The sequence below is a fragment of the Oreochromis aureus genome, linkage group 7 (assembly GCF_013358895.1).
Source record: "Oreochromis aureus strain Israel breed Guangdong linkage group 7, ZZ_aureus, whole genome shotgun sequence".
Classification (NCBI taxonomy): Eukaryota; Metazoa; Chordata; class Actinopteri; order Cichliformes; family Cichlidae; genus Oreochromis; species Oreochromis aureus.
In genome coordinates, this window is record NC_052948.1 from 36,064,728 (window position 1) to 36,084,125 (window position 19,398).

Consider the following 19,398-nt stretch of genomic DNA (forward strand, 5'->3'; position numbering starts at 1 on the left):
ATTCCCTCTACTGTGGAAGTTGGAGATTGACGTTTAGGTGTTTTGTGACACAATTTTGCAATAAAAAAATGAAAAGAACCCAGTCTCAAATTTAAACCAAAAGAAATATTTATTCATGATAGACCTCATTTGGAAATACTCAACCATCCAAAAAATGTACACAAGTAAGTACTTATTTTTTTCTGAGGATGAACTGACAGGAGTTGAAATATTAATAGCCACATGCAATGGGTTCTTGTCCACTACAAAAAAACAAAACCAGAACAAAACAAAAGAAAAAAGTGACTACAGCTGATGTCCCCCAAACTCCTAATTCCAGACAAAAAGGAGGCTTCCTGTGTGTCCCCGTTACACAGTGGTAGGACTTTGTGTTTTCCAGGGCATTTGGCCTTTGGAACAATTCACATCTTAGACAGTTACATGTTTAGAATCTAAACATTTTGGCATCTTTCTGCTCCATAAGCCTTTGTGAACCAGCCAGAGCTGATGTGCTCAGTGTTTGCACTTTACTTCCAAAGGTATTTGTCAAGTTGGTTCAAGCTGTAATGACTGACTTGTGTTTTTGACCTATTTGCAGCAAGAAAGCGGTCTTCATTATAAACATCTACATACATTCAAATTTTAGCAAAGCCTTTCTTATTGGTTGTGTGTGCTGAATCATTCAGTGCTGCTGCTATTTTTAGATCACCCTGTGTGGGTCCTGTTCTATCCCCTTCCACTCTAACTCACACTAGGTCTCCCACATTGTGTCAAAATGGCAACCATTCAGCTTAAGAGTGCGCAGCCCCATGATGTCAGGAATGATGTGCTGCCTCTGGGCTTGAAAACTGCTAACTCTTAACTGAAATCTGCCCAGCGACAGAAACCTAACTCTCACCACCAGTGATGGCTTGGAAGTTGGGTTAGTTGGATACAGTCGCATCCCTACTTTCTGCACAATTTGAGATCCATGGTAAAACTACAGAAGCGGACATTGTGAGAATAAAACTAATAAAAGCAGCAGCACTTTAAGTGGCCCAGAGGTGCACAAGTACATGACCCTGAAGGAGTCCTTGATTTTTAGGGACACAGTCTACTGCCTTTGAATGTCCGCTTATATCAACATGGTAATTTTTTTGGGAAAATGAGAAGACTGAAATGAAAGCCATTCATTAAACTGTAGATCGTGTTCCATAACAACTGAACCCTTTAAAAGAAAGAATTGCCAAGGTCAAATATTTCAAAAAATATTAATACCTGTACAATACTAGATTCAGAAAGCTGCCTGGTACATTTGTGCTGTCAATAGAAAAACTGATGCCAGCACACTGTGGTGTAAATAGCTATAAATCTATTAAGTGTGTATGGCACGAAGAAGTGAGTGGAAATAAATGGAAACACTAAGCACCGCAACCCTAGAAAATCACAAAGCGATTAAGTACATCTTCTGTGGTTTAACGTCTATAGCACACACAGTTTTTCTTCAGATTAAAACACTGTTTATCAGTCTGCACAACACGAAAATCATTTTCACACAGGAACATTTAAATTAAGGGGGATAAAATCCCATCACCTGATCAACTCTTTAAAAAAAACAGTAAGGCAAGGTAGAAAAATCATAAATCAATTCAATTCTGTGCAGACACTGAAATACAGCTAAATTTGGCTTTAAATAATAATAATTAAAAAAAAATTGTTGGTCCAGTTTAATAAAAAAAAACATAAAATAAAAAAAAGCATGATTCTGTGCAAGAAAAATCACATGAAAAACACTGAGACTGTGTGACGTGACTGTTGAGTTGAAAGTTTTCCCTTTCGTATCCATCTGACTGACGACTGACTTGTAGACTGTGTATGGTATTGTGTTGGCTATAAAAAAAAGAAAAGAAAGAAAAACACATCCAGTGAGTTCATCCAGTGGCCGTTTAGGACATAAATGCCTCACCATCCTGTTTTCAGGGGCTCAAGCTCCTCTCTTTTCGTGAAGTATTGTTGAGCATGGCAATGTTCTTGAGTGGCTGAAGTTGAGGTTCAGTAAGCAACACCCATTCTTCAAAGGCACCATACTGTACATTGGTCTGTGTGTGCGTGCGTGTGCGTGTTTATGTGGGCCACATATGAGCACATGCATACATGGAGAAGTAAAATCAGTCAACAAAGTCGATTCCCTCCACTGGTGTCAGCCCACAAGGCATCACCATGACAACTAAGGCAAAATCTTTCAACATAAAAAACACAGCATCTTTTTTTTTCTTATTTTAGTTTCTCGGATCAGATTCTTTGCTTAAAATCAACTCCCCACAATAATCATTAGTAATGATGATAATCTCTATTCAATAAATTATCTATACTGTACAATTATTTCACCTTGCGTAGACCTGCAAAAAAGGGAAGCCTTTTTTTTTCCAAAGTAAAGCTATCAGCAGTCAGTTTCTGCTGTGTCCTCAGTCCTCAGTAAAGTCTCTGCAGAGCACACAGAGGCTGACAGACAGCAAGCCATTTTTTCCTTTTTTTTTTCCCTGTACAGAAATTAAACAGGACATCCAGCAAAGACAAAAGCTGATGCATAATTGAAGATAAACAGAGTAAAAACGCTCGCTGAAAAATGAGTATCCAGCAAAACAACAACAAAAAAAGTTTTTTTTTTTTCTTTTTTTTCCTTGTGTTATTTTCCTGGAGAGACTGAGTAATTTTCTCTGAGAACAGTAGATAGAAGATGGTTCCTGATTTAAAGGGAGCCAGACCAGCAACATCTGAGGCTTACTGCGCTCCTTCTTCATCCACATAAGTTGAAGGAAACCATCCAATCTGTAACATGAAACAATGATTATCAGACACACACAGTATTTTACATCAACCAATGTAAACAAAAGATGTTAATTGAGTTCATTCATATGCTTTTTTGGTTTTGTTTACATGCCGTGAATCCATTGTATGTGCAGCTCGACTACATTAGGCCGAGAGCTCTCGGAGCTCTTTCCTCTATATTATTTTGCCAGAAGATGTGCGTTATTTTCCGATAACTGCACATCTCAGTAGCAGCCTTGCCTCTGTTCTGAAAAAATACTTGAAGGCTACTTCAAATACTACTTCAGCTGTTGCTAGGCTACGACTTCTCCTACTTGTTAGAATTGTAAAGCATGTACTGAACTAACAGAGATAATAGAAACACAAAGGTTGTATTTACAGCAACACGAAGACATCCATTAATACCTGTTGAGGTCTGTATGTGGGTATGTTTTGTGCAAAGAAAATCTCATCCTGAGTCTCTCAATTTTCCTGAATTGGACTGGGTCTTAAAATGCTGAAATTAGGTAGTTCAACGTAGCAGATGTCTTAATTTAAAAAGAGAAGCAATAATATTTTATGTGCTCAAGTTAAGTCGTGATTCAATTAGTAGCATGTGCACTGTCCATAAACACAAATCAGCACCATGTATATTGGCTGAATTAATGGTATTTGCTGTGATGCCTGTGGTGCTCCACGTGAATGTTAGGGTTGGTGTGATATGTAAAGATTTCAAAATGGTCATTTTTAATTCAACAGCAGGGGAATGAAAATATATTTGCAGGGACCATCACACCCGCATCCCATGTGCACACATGGAATAACACAATTCATATTTTGCAGTATTTTAGTTGGAAACCAGACAAAACCAGCAAGCCAGGAAACTACATTAAAACTAAAAAGCTAATGGAAATCTTTCAGCTGTAAAATGAACAAGTGCTAATAAATGATCAAAGTACAGAACCCATAATATGTAAGGGGTCTTTGTGGAGAAACCACCAACCAAATGATAACCTACTTAGCAAAGGCTCTGGGAGAGCTTCTTATCTTTGCTGGACACAGAATGGAGACTTCCGCAACACTGCTTTCTTCACCTTATAAGAAGCTACACAAAGTCACGTCTACACAGAACTGGGAAGTCAAGCTTTTCAGTCTTGGGTTTAACACAGCAAAGGAAGGACAATGAATAGCATCTTGTGGCAATATTCATCAGTTGCACTAGGTTATTCACCTAGGTCAAATCTTAATCTTATACATATCAAGAATGTAAAAAAAGAAGTAAAAAGCCATTAAACAGCAGCTCTGATGTCGTCACTAATAGCCACTACATTCAGCAAATCATCCAATTACGGTGGGCCTTTCTTCATAATGTAGAAATAAATAGCATCTAATTTTGTGAGCTTGATGTCTTTCTCATGCACAGCAGTAATCATGACACTTCAGCTCACTTCATGAAAACTTAGAGGCTTTGTCAGATTAGATTTGCAACCAGCTAAAGTAGATGACCTGGTTATAATAGTATATGATACACAAATTTCTGTGTATTTGCTGTACACACTGCATTAGCAAATACTTTTTTTTTCTGCTGAGTTATACCAGGTGTAGATGTGCTTTTTCTTTTTTTCTTTTTCTTTTTTTTTAAAGTCGGCACATTTCAGACTTCATCGACTGAATACAGATTACCTATTTTTACCACTTCTGTTCCATCAAGGTCACACATTACAGAGAGACAAATCCAAAGAAACTGCGTGTGCAGGAAGATGGTTTCATAGGAGAAAGTTAAAAGCTTATTTCCATCAATCCACACGAGGGGATAAAAGTAAAATGGGAAAACACCGATAAAAATCAAAACTAGACTCTATGGCATTTTTACACCAGGCTGTACAGCAGAGTGTGGTAAGGTTTAGCTTTACAACCGCTCAAGTTGTGCAGATCCTCTGGCTCCACAGCACAACTCTAAATTTACAGCCTAATAGGGAACATTCCTAAAATAAAATGCTGACATCACATTCCCTTTTACCCCAATCCCATTAAACTGGCACATTTCCCAGCAGCTAGTTTTTGTCTTTCAACCACATCTTTTTGTTTTGTTTTTTCCTTTTCCCCATGATATCACTGGTTAAATTGCCAAATGTATCAATATACTTTTGGGGACATGCTTCTCTTTTGCAGATCTCTAACTGAATAAAGCTAATTGGATACATTTTTGATCAAACATTAAAATATTACAACATTAAGTTATTTAATCCAGTGGTGGCTTTTATGCCTTGGGTCTGATCAATTTCCCATCCACAAATAAACACTTTGCTCATAGTTACTTACTCTTCCATTGGCTTCTCCTTTCCACCAGCCCTGGTCTCCGCCGATCTTGCTGTAGATTTTGACAATGTCGCCTTCTCGCAGTGACAGCTCTCTCATGTCTCGTGCTGCAAAGTTATACCTGGCCACTGCTGTGCTGACCACTCGAGGTGTAAACACTGAAAATCGATAACAACAGGAGTTGAGCCATAGTTAATTAACTTAATGGCACACCACTGAATTCGAAACAAGAGTTATTATTTACTGGTATTGATGAATATTCATGTTTATGTATGAGGGTGACGGTTGTAAGATGAGGTCACACTGAACATAATGGTAATAATTAGTTGTGAAGAATGTACAGAGGCGAGATGGTCAGGTCAGTTTTCTGCGTGACACGCTGTTGCCACAAAATGACAAATGAGCACGATGGGAAAGGACAACTTGTTTCATCACTGGAGAGGAAATTGGTTTTCTTTTCTTGATTTAATGAGGAAATGTCATCCTGGGAAGAACTGCAGTGTTCTTGTTAATGAAAAGAGTGCCACAGAGAAGAAGTAATGAGGTCGAGGTACATAGGCTTATTATGTAATTACAAGAGATGCGGCGCGAGAACACAACAGAGGCAGCGGGGGGAAAGGAAAGGATAAGTAGATAGTACCTGACCAAAAGGGGGCTGAGCTCTGAGAGGAGGAGAAGTTGAGGCCCTGCGGACTGAGGAAGGAGAAGTTGTAGGATGCACAGGTGGCTGCTGAGAGGAGGAGAGAGAGAGAGCGAGACAAGGGAGGAAGTAAAGCTGGAAAATGTTTGAGGTGAACACATGCAGAGGCGAAGCCAAAGAAGCAGAAAGATAAAAAGATTTTGCATTGAAGCTTTGTGTGCCTGTGCGTTCGGTTCTCATTATATTTAATCTTAACCATGTAGGTGTTGCAGTTTGACTGCTTTAAGATTGTGAATTTATTTACAAAGTCTCAAACAGAAGCAGCGTGGGAACTATCTGTTGTTTTTTAGAAAGAGTCTGTTCTGTTCCTATTAGTGACATTATTATTCAGTATTACACCAACCTGCAAAATACATTTTGGTGTTATGTTTATTTAACTGTACAACATTATATTATATTAAGAAAAGCATATAATGTCACTAATAGGCATTACGATGACAGCCCAACTGAAGGTTGGATTAACAAGACTTCATCATTTGTGATAACTGATCAAATGCTGCTTTCCATTTTTATGCAGATGGCACTGTTATCTATTATTTACAGTACTGAAAACCTTTAAATCGCTGCAGTCTGCGTTTCATGTTGTTCCCATTTAACTCAACTTAAATGGAGGAAAATCCAAGGTCATGCTATTTTCAAATAAAGAAAAAGATAAAAGCTGCTAAAAGGGCTGGAAGTGAAATTATCACAAGATATTAGTATTTAGTGTTATGCATTTAAATTTTTAATTTAAAAAGGAGACAGAGAGCTAAAACTTAAATTAAGATTCTTTTAAATGAATAATCTTGTTTTTCCCTCCAGGCAATGAATACGGTGCTCTTTATGAATGCACTCAAGAAACACCTAAAGAAGCTGGACACTATACCGATGTTCCTCATGTTTTACTACCATGTTATGTTAACTACGATCCAATTGGTTGTTGTTTTTTCTTTTTTAAATATAAAGACATAGTTTTACAACCTCTAATTTCTAATATTTTAAAGACAAAGGCGTTAATTATGCTGCTCTTTTTCTGGAATAACCACTTTTAAAGGATTGAAAAATTAGTACTCTTGTTCAGTGTGATATCTCTTGGAGTTGCACTGATATTTATTTGAAATTGGACCTTTTTTGTTCTTGATGTATAATTGCACATGATCTTGATTTTGTGCTCACTCACTTGCACTTTGTGTCACTTGTGTTTATAAAATCTCTGTAGCTCTCCAGGCCAGGTCACACTTTATTTGATTTGATTTTTTCTCAAACTTATTTTTCTCAAATAGACATTTACCTAAAGGTCTACAAAAAACTAATAATACAGACTGTGAAAAGGCTCAAATCATCTCAAACAACTTTTCAACGTTGAGATTACTCAAATGGCCTGCACAGCCACCAGATCCAAGTCAAATAGTGTCACCCTTTGGGATATTCTGGGACAGGAAATTCCCATTGTGAATGTACATCTGAGCAATCTGGAGCAACTTTGAACCAAAAAGGAGGGGCCAAGCTGGAACTACGTAGCACTGGCCACCTAGCAAAGGGGCCACTAAATCTATGGAAAACTGACTGGCTTCCTCTTATCTCTATACACACATGTGTAAAATCCCACACCACCGTTTACAAATCCTTTTCCTAGACTCAGAACAGAATTCCTTTTTTTGTGGAATAATAGACAGAGGGATCTAAAATTGTCACAACTTGTTGAAAGGATCAAGAAAACAGTAGTAGTAGTAAAAGGTGACATCTTATGAAGCTCCACTGAAATTCACATGAAACCTGAGCTTTTTGTTCTTAATATGTCATTACATGCAATATGGATGTCGTGGGGACTGTGTGTCACGTGTGGTTATTGTAGGGTCCTATTATTACAGGGCCTTTACGTTACAAAGTGTTGTCATGATTTGACACTATAAAAATAAAACTGAAGTAGTTGTGCTATTTATTTTATGTAAAATAAATCGCACAACTATATAATATAATATATATATTTTCCAGCTGCTTCAATTGTTGTTGATGTGACTTATCAGAAAACGTTTGTGTGAACTCAGCCCATTACCAAACTGTCAGTAGATTATCACGCTGAAAATATAGCTTTTGAACAAACCTCTTTCAATTGGACATAGTCGTGGCTCTTTGTAACCATAATAGAGTTTTCCAGATCTCAAAGTAAAAGTACGTGCTTGGAAACAGGGATAAACAAGGATAAAACTGAGAGGAAATCCATTATTAGCAAAAACTCCAGTTGTCTCCATCCGTGTACAACTTCAGCCAAAACAGGAGGAGAAATGATCTCACTATAGTGGCCAGTTGGGTCTTTGTGAAGAGCGAACAAAGTGAGGCCAGTGTAGGACAGAAGCTAGCGCAAAGACACAGCCAGTATTCATATAGTGTAATGGCCACGAAGGGCAGCCAATTCAGTCATTCCACAGGCTGGAGTTAGCTGACTTTCTCTTTGTCACTCTCTTTATCATTTCACACTGCTGCCCTCCTACTCTGCCCAGCTGCCCCTCTGGCCTCCATCCTTTTTTTTTGTCTGTATGAGTCATGAGAGTCACTGGCCTTGGGAAAAACAGAGGACAGGGGAAGACAAAGAGAGTGGGAGGAAGTGTGTCTCATTTATTTTACCCCGTTTCTTACAGTAGCCACAGCCACGGTGTCATGAAATTGAATTTGTACTGCACCAGCGTATTTTGGTTACACATAGAGTGAAAAAGGTATTTTCATAATCGTGCACTGAAGCAGGTAGACATTATTTAACATGCAATGCTCCTTCAGTCTCCATGCAAAAACATTGACACTAGCATTTTACCACTTTGACACTAGCATTTGAAGATGTCTGTGGATGTCTCGTTAGAGCTTTGGGTGGTTCCACTCATCTTCCAGTGGGTATTACCCAAAGCTCAGTAATGGAAATGAGGTCTGTAACATGAGTCAAGTGGTAGAAAAGTTAAAGGGATGATATGCGCACCCACCACAAGTCAAAGTGTATTTAAGAGTCAAGTCCAAAGCCAACCACATGTGATTTTATATGGGAGAGACATGGCACTAAAAAGAATCCTGAATAGAAATATCTGAATAAATCTTGTACCTACTACTCCCTCCAAAGGGCCAACCGTCTGCTTTATAATAGCTGAAACAGAACAGACAGAAGTGATTCCAAAATCTATACAAGTTTTTTTTCTTGGCTTACTGCATCCATAATGTAAATTAGCCTCGTATTTGTTCAAATGCCCTTGCGGGATCAACCAGATATGTTGATTCTGTTGGCACACTGGATTGAGGTGGAATTTAACTCTTGAAGGTGCTGTATAAAACTTTATAAAACTTAAATATCATGAGGCAAAGTCACCTTTTTTTATTAGATTTTTCTGGTGATTTATGCAGCTTTTTATTAACGTTGCAGCCGTCTCCTTATTCATTTAGAGAGGGGTTTACTGTTAGCCTGAATAAACTCCCAGGTGCTGTTACAAAGATGCCTGCCAAGTAGTGAAACTTGCTTCTAAAATAATGATGGATATTTTCTTCTGAAGATGTTCTCAAAACTTAGCTTCATCAGAACCACACTGATAAGCATCGTGGTCACTTAATCTATACTATAAATCCACATATTAAGTTACTTGGATTAAGTTATCATTAACACGGACCGACAAATATTAGGCTCTTTCACAACCGATAAACATCAAACCTTCCTCTGCCAAAACGCTTACTGACTATCATTTATCAGCTGGCTGTACTTAGCTGTTCATTGCTCAAGGATCTAATATGATTTTCTGGTACTAACAGATTGTGTTGTTTGCAGAGTTTGGCTGCTATGCGGTATCAGAATGGCTGCAGAAGTGGAAAGTAAAGTATTGGAACAGAGAAAAATTCAAAAGGTTTACCTGGTGAGCGTGTGTTGGCCCGTGTAAGCGAGCGTTCTTTCGACTTGTAGGGGCATCTCAGTGTGGTATCTAACAACTTGAAGCTTTCTTTCAGCGAATGAGACTGATAGTACTCCACAAGCTCCTGTTAAGTAACAGGATACAAAAAGGTGAACTTTTCTGCTTTCACATTGACAACAAGCTCCTATGGGTGTTTCTGTGTTGGCAGTTCATTATATGACCTTTTTTCTTTTTTCTAAACAGTTTAATATGACTTACCAACAGACTTTCAAACTTCTTTGCCTCGGTGATGTGTATCCAGCTGTCTTTTTCAATGACTTTGATGTGCTTTACTTCATCGTTGAATCTGTAAAGAGAAATCACCAAGAATAGATGTTGTTTTTCCACTGTTATCGATTTTCCTTATCCATATCTTGCAAATTACTGTTGAGTCTGTATTCTCTTGTGCCCTTAACTTAATGTGTTCTGCTGCTCCACACATTTCTTTTTCAGTATATCTGATTAAATAAGATGAAAATTAAGTATTTTTTCTTAAAGTTAAGACTTCTTAACGGATTTGTTTACTTAATTATATTGAGCCTGGTCCCCACAGTCACTCATCACCTGTGTTAGACACAAATGTGTAAATGCATTCCTTCTCCCAACCCATCATTATATGACAACTCCAGTAAAGAACTCATGGATTTTTTTTTCCTCTTGAGGATGCATCCTCTCAGTGAAAAGGCACAAAAAAAGAAAGGATTAAAAAAAAAAAGCAATTACTGAGTAGTAATTAGCTGGAGCTAAAAGATGCACAGAAAAAGCTGACTAGGGCTCCCTGGGAGAATATTTATTCCCCATGAGATATGGATAAAAACCTTCCCTTGACATTTTCCTCTCCTGTAAGATCTGAAATACTCACTTGATGCTGATGGCGAACCTCTCCGCCTCAGCTGTCCTCTCTCTGATAAGGTAGGTCCCACTGCAGTGGGATTTTAAAAGGTTGTCTGCCTGCTGCCGCTCCATATTTCCTGCAAACCTACAGAGAAAAAAAAACAAAACAAAAAACAGTGACCTCCAAATTTAAAGTTGTTTCATCAAGTGACACTCTAAAAGCTTTAAAAACACTTAACTTCAATCACCCATGTAGTAATTAATCTTTTGGTTAGGGTCAACTTGCTTTCAATTGAACCACTGCTTTGAGATAACAGTATAGTTTAACATTAACAGATCTGCACTAATAACAGGATATTGACCTTGGGCTAATGGTACCTTATAGTGCACAGGCCCATTAAATGCACAGTTATGGGTCTTACCAAGGATAGCCATAGTAGTCTGCATCCCTTGAGGACGACCGGCATGACTGGAAGGGCTGTCGCACATAACAGACACCGTTCATTAAAGAACACAGCACAGGACTAATTGACATGCACATGTATAAACTCGTCTACTCTCAAATCATACACGCGGTAATCAGTCACAACCCACTGTACAGGTGTATGGGTGCATTACCTTTGGGTCCAAACAAGGCTTTACATAGGAACTGGGGAAAAAGCCGCTCTTTTGTGTCTGTATCAGCTTTCCCTGTAAGACAAACACAGGGTAAGTTTATTTCTAGATGTGAAACAAAACTGTGCTTACTTCAGGCAAAGAAATACTTTAGAACATCTGGGGAAAAAAGAGAAAAGGGATAATATATAGTTTGGTGTAGATACAGAAAAGATGGAAATCCTAAGGCACACTGAAAACTAAGTAGGGTGTATAGAGGAAAAACTAAAACTGAGAACTATATTTCCTCCTCGCAAGTGATCATTGTTAAGTAAGAATATATTAATAAACAAATATCTGAAGCAGAGATTCTTCAGCTTAATGTGTATAATGTGAAACAGTGAAACGTTGGTGCCTCCTAGTGGTGCCAGTTTATCCCCACTGGATTAGTTTTGTCAAAAGGAACCAAACTGAAAGTAAGCAAGTAAAAATTTCTGAAAGACAGTGTATGCACTTGGAGCTAAATAAATATTACACACTATGCATCATATTTTCGGTGCTAGATGTTGTCTGTACAAACTTTCCCCATCAAAGTCAGACAGAGGATGAAATGACTCCACCATCTTATGCCTGCAGCAATCGATTTTAAACTCGGCACACCCGCTGACATCACACTGAGAGATTAAACTGCCATGCTGTAGAGGGATAGCCTACTGTTATAGCTAAGATCAATTAATGTCATCAGAAAGTTGCCCAGAGTCACTTCAGGAAAAGCCAGCCTGATATTAGAGTCAGTGATTCAGCAGGAATGCCAACAGTTCCTGGAGCAAACAGTGTCACAGTTCCTATCATCCGGCCTAATTCACTGCAGAGGATCCTCCATGTCTGCAGGTACACCTCTACTAATGTTCAGCTAAAAGTGATTTATTTCATTGGTGATGGTGCAAAGAAGTCTTTAACTTCCTCTAAGATTTTAGAATAATTTTAGGCGAGCGTGGCTCAGTTTATCATTCAAACACTCTTTAAAGTATCCGGTGCTATTTTAGTGAGACGCACAAGCCAAAGCGCTATTAATTTAAACTGACAAGGTGACAAGGGAACTCTGTTTACAAGATGTGAGCTGGAATATGATGATGATTTGGAACGACAAGAAAAATTATCTTTTTTGTAGCACAGGGGAAAAAAAGCACTTAGGGATTTGTCTACTCCACAGCAATTTGAATTAAAGGCATTTGGAGTATGTTACTTTACTTGCTCACCACCAGAGGGATAAGATTGATAGTGCTTTCTGCAGCCTGGTTAGAAAACATGAAAAGAAATGATGGAATAGATAGCCCCTCTATCCAAAGGCAACAAAACGTTGTGTTAACATAATTAACACATTATATCTTGTTTGTCCAATCAATACAAAAAAACAGTGTGTATAAAAACTAATATACCGTTTTACAAGAGTTTGTGTGCTCAGACTTTAGCTTTGCTGATTATAAGACTCCACGGAAGTCATTGCAATTGTCCAGTAAAACAAGGTTTTTGTCCAGAGCTAATAATAGTGATCCTATATGTTAACAATTTCAATCTGGAAGTGCCAGTCTTTGAACAGAGACAGAACTTTAACTTATGTTCTATACTTTCTATCTCACAGGTAAAAAAAAAATTGAATTTAACATGAGAGTCACAGATTCATTTCAAATCCACTGTGTGAGGTGCTGTGCCAACATCAGCTGTCTGCGTAACAAGCTGCGTGTGTCAAAGTGGGGGATGGATTGATTTTAAAATGATTGACTACTCTACCTCCCACCATGTGATATCCGGGTCTCCCTTCAGAAGCTCTATAAAATCTCCTGTTTGGAAACAGAGAGGCGTCTTCCCCGGAGGCACCGGTGTGCCATGGTAGTTCTTCACTGCCACCATCTTAGGACCTGCAATAACAGTCAGTGTCCACTACATTACCGCTTACAGCTTCTCACTAATAAAAAAGTCCACTGACATTGAGAAAACAAAATCTGTAAAAGAGTTGTGAAAGAAAAGATCAGATTCTGCAGGTGTACCTAATGAAGTGGCCAGTCAGTGTATATCTACTGTACTTCTGCACACTCTACTAATGCATTTATATTGTGAAAAGGTTACTTTTTTTTAATATAATAGAGAAAGGTAAACTTTTACATATTATATTTTCATTAGTTGTAAAGTTAAATATCTACAGACTTTCTCTAATTTGGAGTATTGCTACTTATTGACTGACTTATTGGCATATTTAATTTTGGGTTTGTATTAATTACTATTCAAACTATATAAATACTGTGTATCTCTCGGTCTACTTCGGTACATGCAACCACAATCATAGGCAAGACCCTAAGCTTGACAGTCGTCCAGATGATAGTCGACTCCCTCCACGAGGACGTAACACCACACAAGGTCACTGCAAAAAAGGCTGGCTGTTCAGTGCTGTATCACAGCATATCAATGAAAAGATGAACCGGCCGGGAAGAGTGCAGAGCCAAGAGAGATGACCAGAGCCTTGACAAGACTGTCAAGTCCACTCAAGAAGGGCTTCACAACAAGTGGACCGAGGCTGGAGTCAGAGCATCAACAGCCACCACACGTAGACCTCTTCAGGATCAAAGCTACAACTGTTAAATTCCTAAAGTCATGCCACTCCTGAAACAATGGAAAACATCAGATGCATCTTACAAGTACCTGCTTTAAAGTGGACTGTTGCTCAGTGGTCCAGGTTTTTTTTTTTTTTGATTTCATTTAGAAATCAAGGTTCCAGAGTTTGGGTGAAGGATGGAGAGGCACAGAATCAAAAGTGTTTGTGGAAACCTCATGCTAGAATTCAATCTTTGATTATTTAGGGTGCCATGCCATCTGCTGGTGTTGATGGTTGCTGCTCTACTCTGTACTATCACGTAAAAATTCAATGTAACCACCTACTAGGATAATAGACCGCTTCATGTTTCCACCTGACAAAAAGTATGGAGCATATTTCCTTGTTCACCAGGAACTAGGAACTCCCACAGCGCCAAAGCTAGTATTTACTGGTTTGCTGACTATGACAATGCTGGGTTTGACTACCCAGGCAACTGACGTGACCTGAAACCCCACAGAGAATCTCATCTTCCTCAATTAACAAACTGAGGAAGATGAGAAACACCTGAAGCCTACTATTAAATGAATCTGGGATTCCCTAACAGCTAAGCAGTGACACAAGCTGATCACCACCAGACTATGCCAGACTGATGTAGTCATTCATGGTAAAGAAGACCCAACCAAGTGCTAACTTAACAGAAAGTGTTCATTTCTGTATTATACGTTCTTTTTTTGATTGATCATTGGAAATAATTAAATAATTTCAGATGCTGGAATTCTGATTTTTTTTAAAGCCACAAAAAATCTGTATTAAACTATAATCTAGCTTGAAATATTTCACTTGTGATCTGAACATGTGATGATACAGAATACATTAAAGTTTACCTTTTTGAATCCAATTATAGAATCCAATTAAAGGAAAACAAAATAAAACCTTTTCACAACATTAAAATTTTTTAGAGGGATTAGTATAGGGTTAGTATTGTTGCTGCAATGGAGCTATCCACTAGATGGCAGTAGAGAGCCGTGCTATTTAAGAGCAGCTACAGCCAAAACAAAGTTGACAGCTGACAGAATATCCAGCTTCATATTCAAATGTTAGCTCTTACCAGGTGATATTCCAGGCTCCTACAGAACAGAGACAAATATCTGATTATTGATACTGTTAATAAGCAAGCAAAAAACATCACCTTTTATCATTTTGTGGTAATTATTTAACAAAGAAAGATGGTGAAAATGAGAGAAAGCTGTTGTATATTGAGTGAAAAAGAAACTACTCACCAGGTCAAGAGGATCTGAAAAGAGGAAATATTGAAGATTGTCAAAGAGCATTCACAAGAAATTTTTTTACCAAGTGTATCCATCAGCACTTGGCATCAACATGTCAAAATGTACAGCATAGCTTCATGCAGACCATTTTTTAAGCTGACTAACAGCAATGTAGTATGACTGGTTTCCTGTGAGCGTTAAACAGCAGATAAAACTGAAAGCATCAAACTATATTGTTACACTCCTGCTATGTGGTCCTTATTATACACACACTAAATTATTTTAAGAATTTATTTGATTAATTATGACCTTCGACTATCAAAGAACTTGATTGGTTCATACTGAACCTCACTCAGCAGTTATTAAATTGGCTCAAATTTGAGAAAATAGGCCATAATTATTTTCTGAATTCATGTTGAGTAAATTTGTGGTTGTCAGATACTGCTGTCCTCTCTAATACCAAATCCACTGACACAATAAAAAAGCCTGCCTCCCTTTTACTGTTGCATAGAGAGGCCTACAAGCAGGACAGGGGTCATCATTATTGCCATGCATGTCCGTGACATATGTCACATTGTTTTTCTTTATCTATTTTTTATCATTTGCTCACTACTTGACCCTCACAAAGTCATCTGAATAACATTTTCTATTAAAGAGGAAATACCTACTTATTTTACAAATGGTGATCACTTCTAGACACTCTTTGTGAGCTCCTGTTCCACAGCGAGAGCAGAAGTAGCCCTGATAGAAGATGCCCCTTGAGGACAGGCACACACACACACATACACACACACACACACACAGAAACATGCACTTTAGTAATGCAAACAGGAAGTGGCTGAGACACAAATTAATCTCCTGTAAGAACAACACACAAGGGGACCTGCTGCTTGTTCCTATAATTGTTCCAACTGCGAATCCACATCCTCCATCATTCCCGTTCTGTAATTCTTTAAAAATCACCAAATCAGCTGGCTCAGTTTAAACCGTGTACTTCTGAAGTTTATTTGTTACGGGTACTGTAACACTGCATGCATCGCACGCTGCCAAGTTAAATAGTAAGTGCCATAAATCACGATGGGATCCGCTGGGACTGCAGCAGTAATTAGCATCTAGCAGGAAGAGAGAACGCTGGTCCCTGCCGCCATCGGCTCTGTGAATTTAGGTCAGCAAAGCCATGCAATTTGTGGCTCAATACACAGAGTGGGGTTTAGCCGGCTGACTGTAATAGAGGTGAAAGTGGTGATTCAGTGACACGGGCTATCCCCACTGCAGTCGAGCAGCATTCTCACATGAGAGAAGGTGTACTCAGGAACACTGTGGGTGGTGCGGGGCCGGGAAATGTTTAAAAATAACATCCGTCAGCCGCAGTCACACTTACTAGAATATTTTCCAAAGAATGCTTTCACACTAATGACGGGTTATGCGAGCCAAAAACATATTCCCTCTGTGATTTAAGTCTGTTTGTTTGTTCACTACCAAATGCTACTTAAATTATGTATTTTTATATTTGTACTGCTATAGTGTATACTCCACTCTAAGGGTATTTTTTTCTCCTCTGTTTGTGGTGTGCAGAGTCAAAATTACAAAAATTGTGTTGTTGTCCAAATACTTACCTAACTGTAATAACTTTTGTGTGCTTTTATGAAAAAGTGAAGCTAATGTGGGAGTAGTTGGAAAAGGTCTCCTGACAGCAGTGCTTCTTTGCCAAAAAGACCATCGGCTCTGCTGGTTTTGTGTTCTCGGTAAACACTTCCCTGATCATTTTGTTGGGCTCAGTTGCTATTTTCATGACACACTGAATAAAACATTAAGTCTATTCTGTAAATTATAAGTCAGGGACTCAGAGAGGAGGATTATCCAGGATGCTCGTTGGTTGACAAACTGCCAATCACAAGTGATTAGCCACAGAATGTCCTGTTTCCTGCTCATCTGCTGACACATGTGGTTTTAAAACACCAAGATGGTGACAGTGAAAACATTCAGTTTAAACTTCTTTTTTTGTGCATCATAGCTTATTAATAATTCTACTGTTGCATAGTTTGGACATACAGTGTCTCTGCTTCATAAAGTTTGTCTGGATAAGTAACACATAAAAATGCTGTTGCTACTAAATGCTGACATAACAGTCACTAGAGAGTCTGGAATAAGGATGTATTCGGTGTGCATTATTAATTGCACTAGAGATACCAGCGCTGGGGTTGTCAGGGTCATTACCTCAAGAGCATCTTGCAGGCTCGACAGTTGGTATTCTTATCAAATGTGTGCATTTCAAAGTTGTGCTGATTAGCTGTGGCTCTCTCTGGCTTGATGTTGGACCTAGATAAGTAAATGATATGAAATTAAATAAACCAGTTAAACCGAGGCTACCTAGGATTCTTTATTTTTTCCCATGCTAGTGAAAAATAACATGGCAAAGGCAATTAGTCTCACATAAAATACATTTTATCCAACTAGTCATACTCACATGGCCATATCAAACTGCTCCATCCACTTCCTCTTTGTTTCCTCAGTTTTGCAAAAGAACTGGAAGCCCTGCTTCCCTTGCAGATGGATCAGGTAGAAACCATAAGACCACTGGTGAGAAAAAGTGAGTGTTGAACAGATGGCAGAAAAAGGTTTGTGGGTGGCAGACTGAGATAAGAGAGAGGCACGTGATATCAGCAGTTCCAACAAATAGATGGTCAAATCAAGTCAGATCTAAAAGATCATCAACATGCTTTAGCAATTAATTGGATAAGAAGCTGGTCACAGACTCAGACTGTGCATATGCAATCAAGGTATTACATCCCAAAAATCACCACAGCCAAAAAAAACAAAACAAAAAAACGGCCACTATGAGGAGATGTGTTAAATAAGGGGATCATTTGAGCTTACCATTTTTCCACAGGACTGGTAAGCATGCAAAAAGAAAGACACCAGAGAAAGACCCAGTTACACATGCAAACATGTACGCACACATGCAGATCCAAAAACAAAAAAGCCATGTTAGACCGGATGCCCAGTGCACTGCAGTACGCTTTCATGAATCCTAAATGATCTTCATTGCATTTACATGATTTTACAAGCACGAATGAACACAATGCACATTTGACACATCAGTGTATTACCCCATCTGAAATCACATCAGAAATTACCATCAACAAGCTCCTTCAGCTCAAGGGCAACATTTGTAATGATTACACATGCCGCTTCATCGCCTACACCGGCCGGGCCACCTTTACAAAGGTCTCACTGAAGAAATTGCTCTGTCTCATTTCAAACCGTGATGTTCTTACCTTTTTCATGTCTCTGTTGTTCGTCGGGTCATCCGACATTTTATGATTTTGCAGCTCAATAATCTCTTTGAGCTCATAGCTATAGCCTTTCCTCTTGCAGACAATGACCACTTTATCAAAGAGGAATATATACCTGAAGACAATCATACATTTTTATTGAATATTGGCAGCGATAAAATGTTGCTGAAGGTTATTATAGTTTAGTTTTACTGCAGAACTTGGACTCACCGGTCCTGTTTTGTTCGGTTCGTAGAGGAGCACACCTTCAGTTCTCCATCTATCTTTGGCCTCCCGTACTCCTCCAGCTTCACCTGCTGCTTAGGTCGCAAAAAAAAAAAAAAAGCAGCCTACTAAACCAATGGATTCTGCAATTTTTAATAAATTATTTTGCTAGACTTTTAATTTCAGAGAGAATTAATATCCACGATGAACGATGAATTTGCTCTACGCTTACACCTCCATCCTCCCTTTGACTTTTTTTTCAAAGTCATACACAGTGGCTACATGTATAAATTATTCAGAGCACTTTTACTGTACGCATTACTGTATATGTGCCACATGCACAAACCAAAACTGAATACTGACTTGGCATATCAGCAAGGAACAACAAAAGATATTGTGATAGAGAGATAGAAAAACGAGAAAAAAGGTGGGTGCTACACGAAATATTAAAGTGAGCAGTTTGCAGTTTACATAAATGATTTGTTAAGGACATTATCGTGGCTGAGGATCATGACATGTGAAAGCATTTTGAAAGATAGAGGTGTCCTGAGGACAGACTAATCATTCTGTCGAACTTCAAAAACACCTGTTGATAACATGCCAGTGTGTTGGTATGTACAGTATATATTAAAAAACAACCTTTGAAATGTTCTTAGCTGCTCTAAAGATAACAAGTGCAAGAGAAGTGTGGAGTACTTACAAGATTTTCTATTGAACTTTGGAATTCGCTGATTTTTTTCAGTGTCTCGTTGTCTCTCTTGACTTCATTGATGTACATGGCCAGGTCCTGGAAGAACCAGACATTCTTTCAGACATCTGCTATTTCAAGCTGTATTTACAACACTTGAGCAACACAGTGGCTGTATGTAATTATGCAGCTTTAGCTAAGAGGGTGATTCTGCAAGAATTTTTTTTTAAACAGCACCCA

At 38.4% G+C, this 19,398-nt stretch overlaps 1 protein-coding gene across 7 annotated transcripts in view; it reads right to left on the reverse strand.

Annotated features, from left to right (window-relative positions):
* Positions 1-85: 85 nt before the first annotated feature.
* vav2 (vav 2 guanine nucleotide exchange factor) overlaps positions 86-19,398 on the reverse strand; it is a 188,248-nt gene continuing 168,935 nt past the window's right edge. The window contains exons 12-29 of one of the 7 annotated variants that reach the window (XM_031739005.2): positions 19,171-19,257; positions 18,477-18,562; positions 18,249-18,381; positions 17,848-17,862; positions 17,438-17,547; positions 17,188-17,289; positions 15,639-15,727; positions 14,983-14,996; positions 14,811-14,829; positions 12,904-13,031; positions 11,137-11,208; positions 10,941-10,996; positions 10,547-10,663; positions 9,904-9,991; positions 9,646-9,769; positions 5,726-5,812; positions 5,089-5,243; positions 86-2,787 (exon numbers count right to left, since the gene is read on the reverse strand). In XM_031739005.2, the coding sequence (XP_031594865.1) occupies positions 2,740-2,787; positions 5,089-5,243; positions 5,726-5,812; positions 9,646-9,769; positions 9,904-9,991; positions 10,547-10,663; positions 10,941-10,996; positions 11,137-11,208; positions 12,904-13,031; positions 14,811-14,829; positions 14,983-14,996; positions 15,639-15,727; positions 17,188-17,289; positions 17,438-17,547; positions 17,848-17,862; positions 18,249-18,381; positions 18,477-18,562; positions 19,171-19,257 (1,530 nt within the window). In that variant the 3' untranslated portion in view covers positions 86-2,739. Of the gene's footprint in view, positions 2,788-5,088; positions 5,244-5,725; positions 5,813-8,852; positions 8,895-9,645; positions 9,770-9,903; positions 9,992-10,546; positions 10,664-10,940; positions 10,997-11,136; positions 11,209-12,903; positions 13,032-14,810; positions 14,830-14,982; positions 14,997-15,638; positions 15,728-17,187; positions 17,290-17,437; positions 17,548-17,847; positions 17,863-18,248; positions 18,382-18,476; positions 18,566-19,170; positions 19,258-19,398 lie in introns of all 7 variants that reach the window. The other 6 variants (XM_039615023.1, XM_039615021.1, XM_039615025.1 and 3 more) reach the window with 6 other exon arrangements.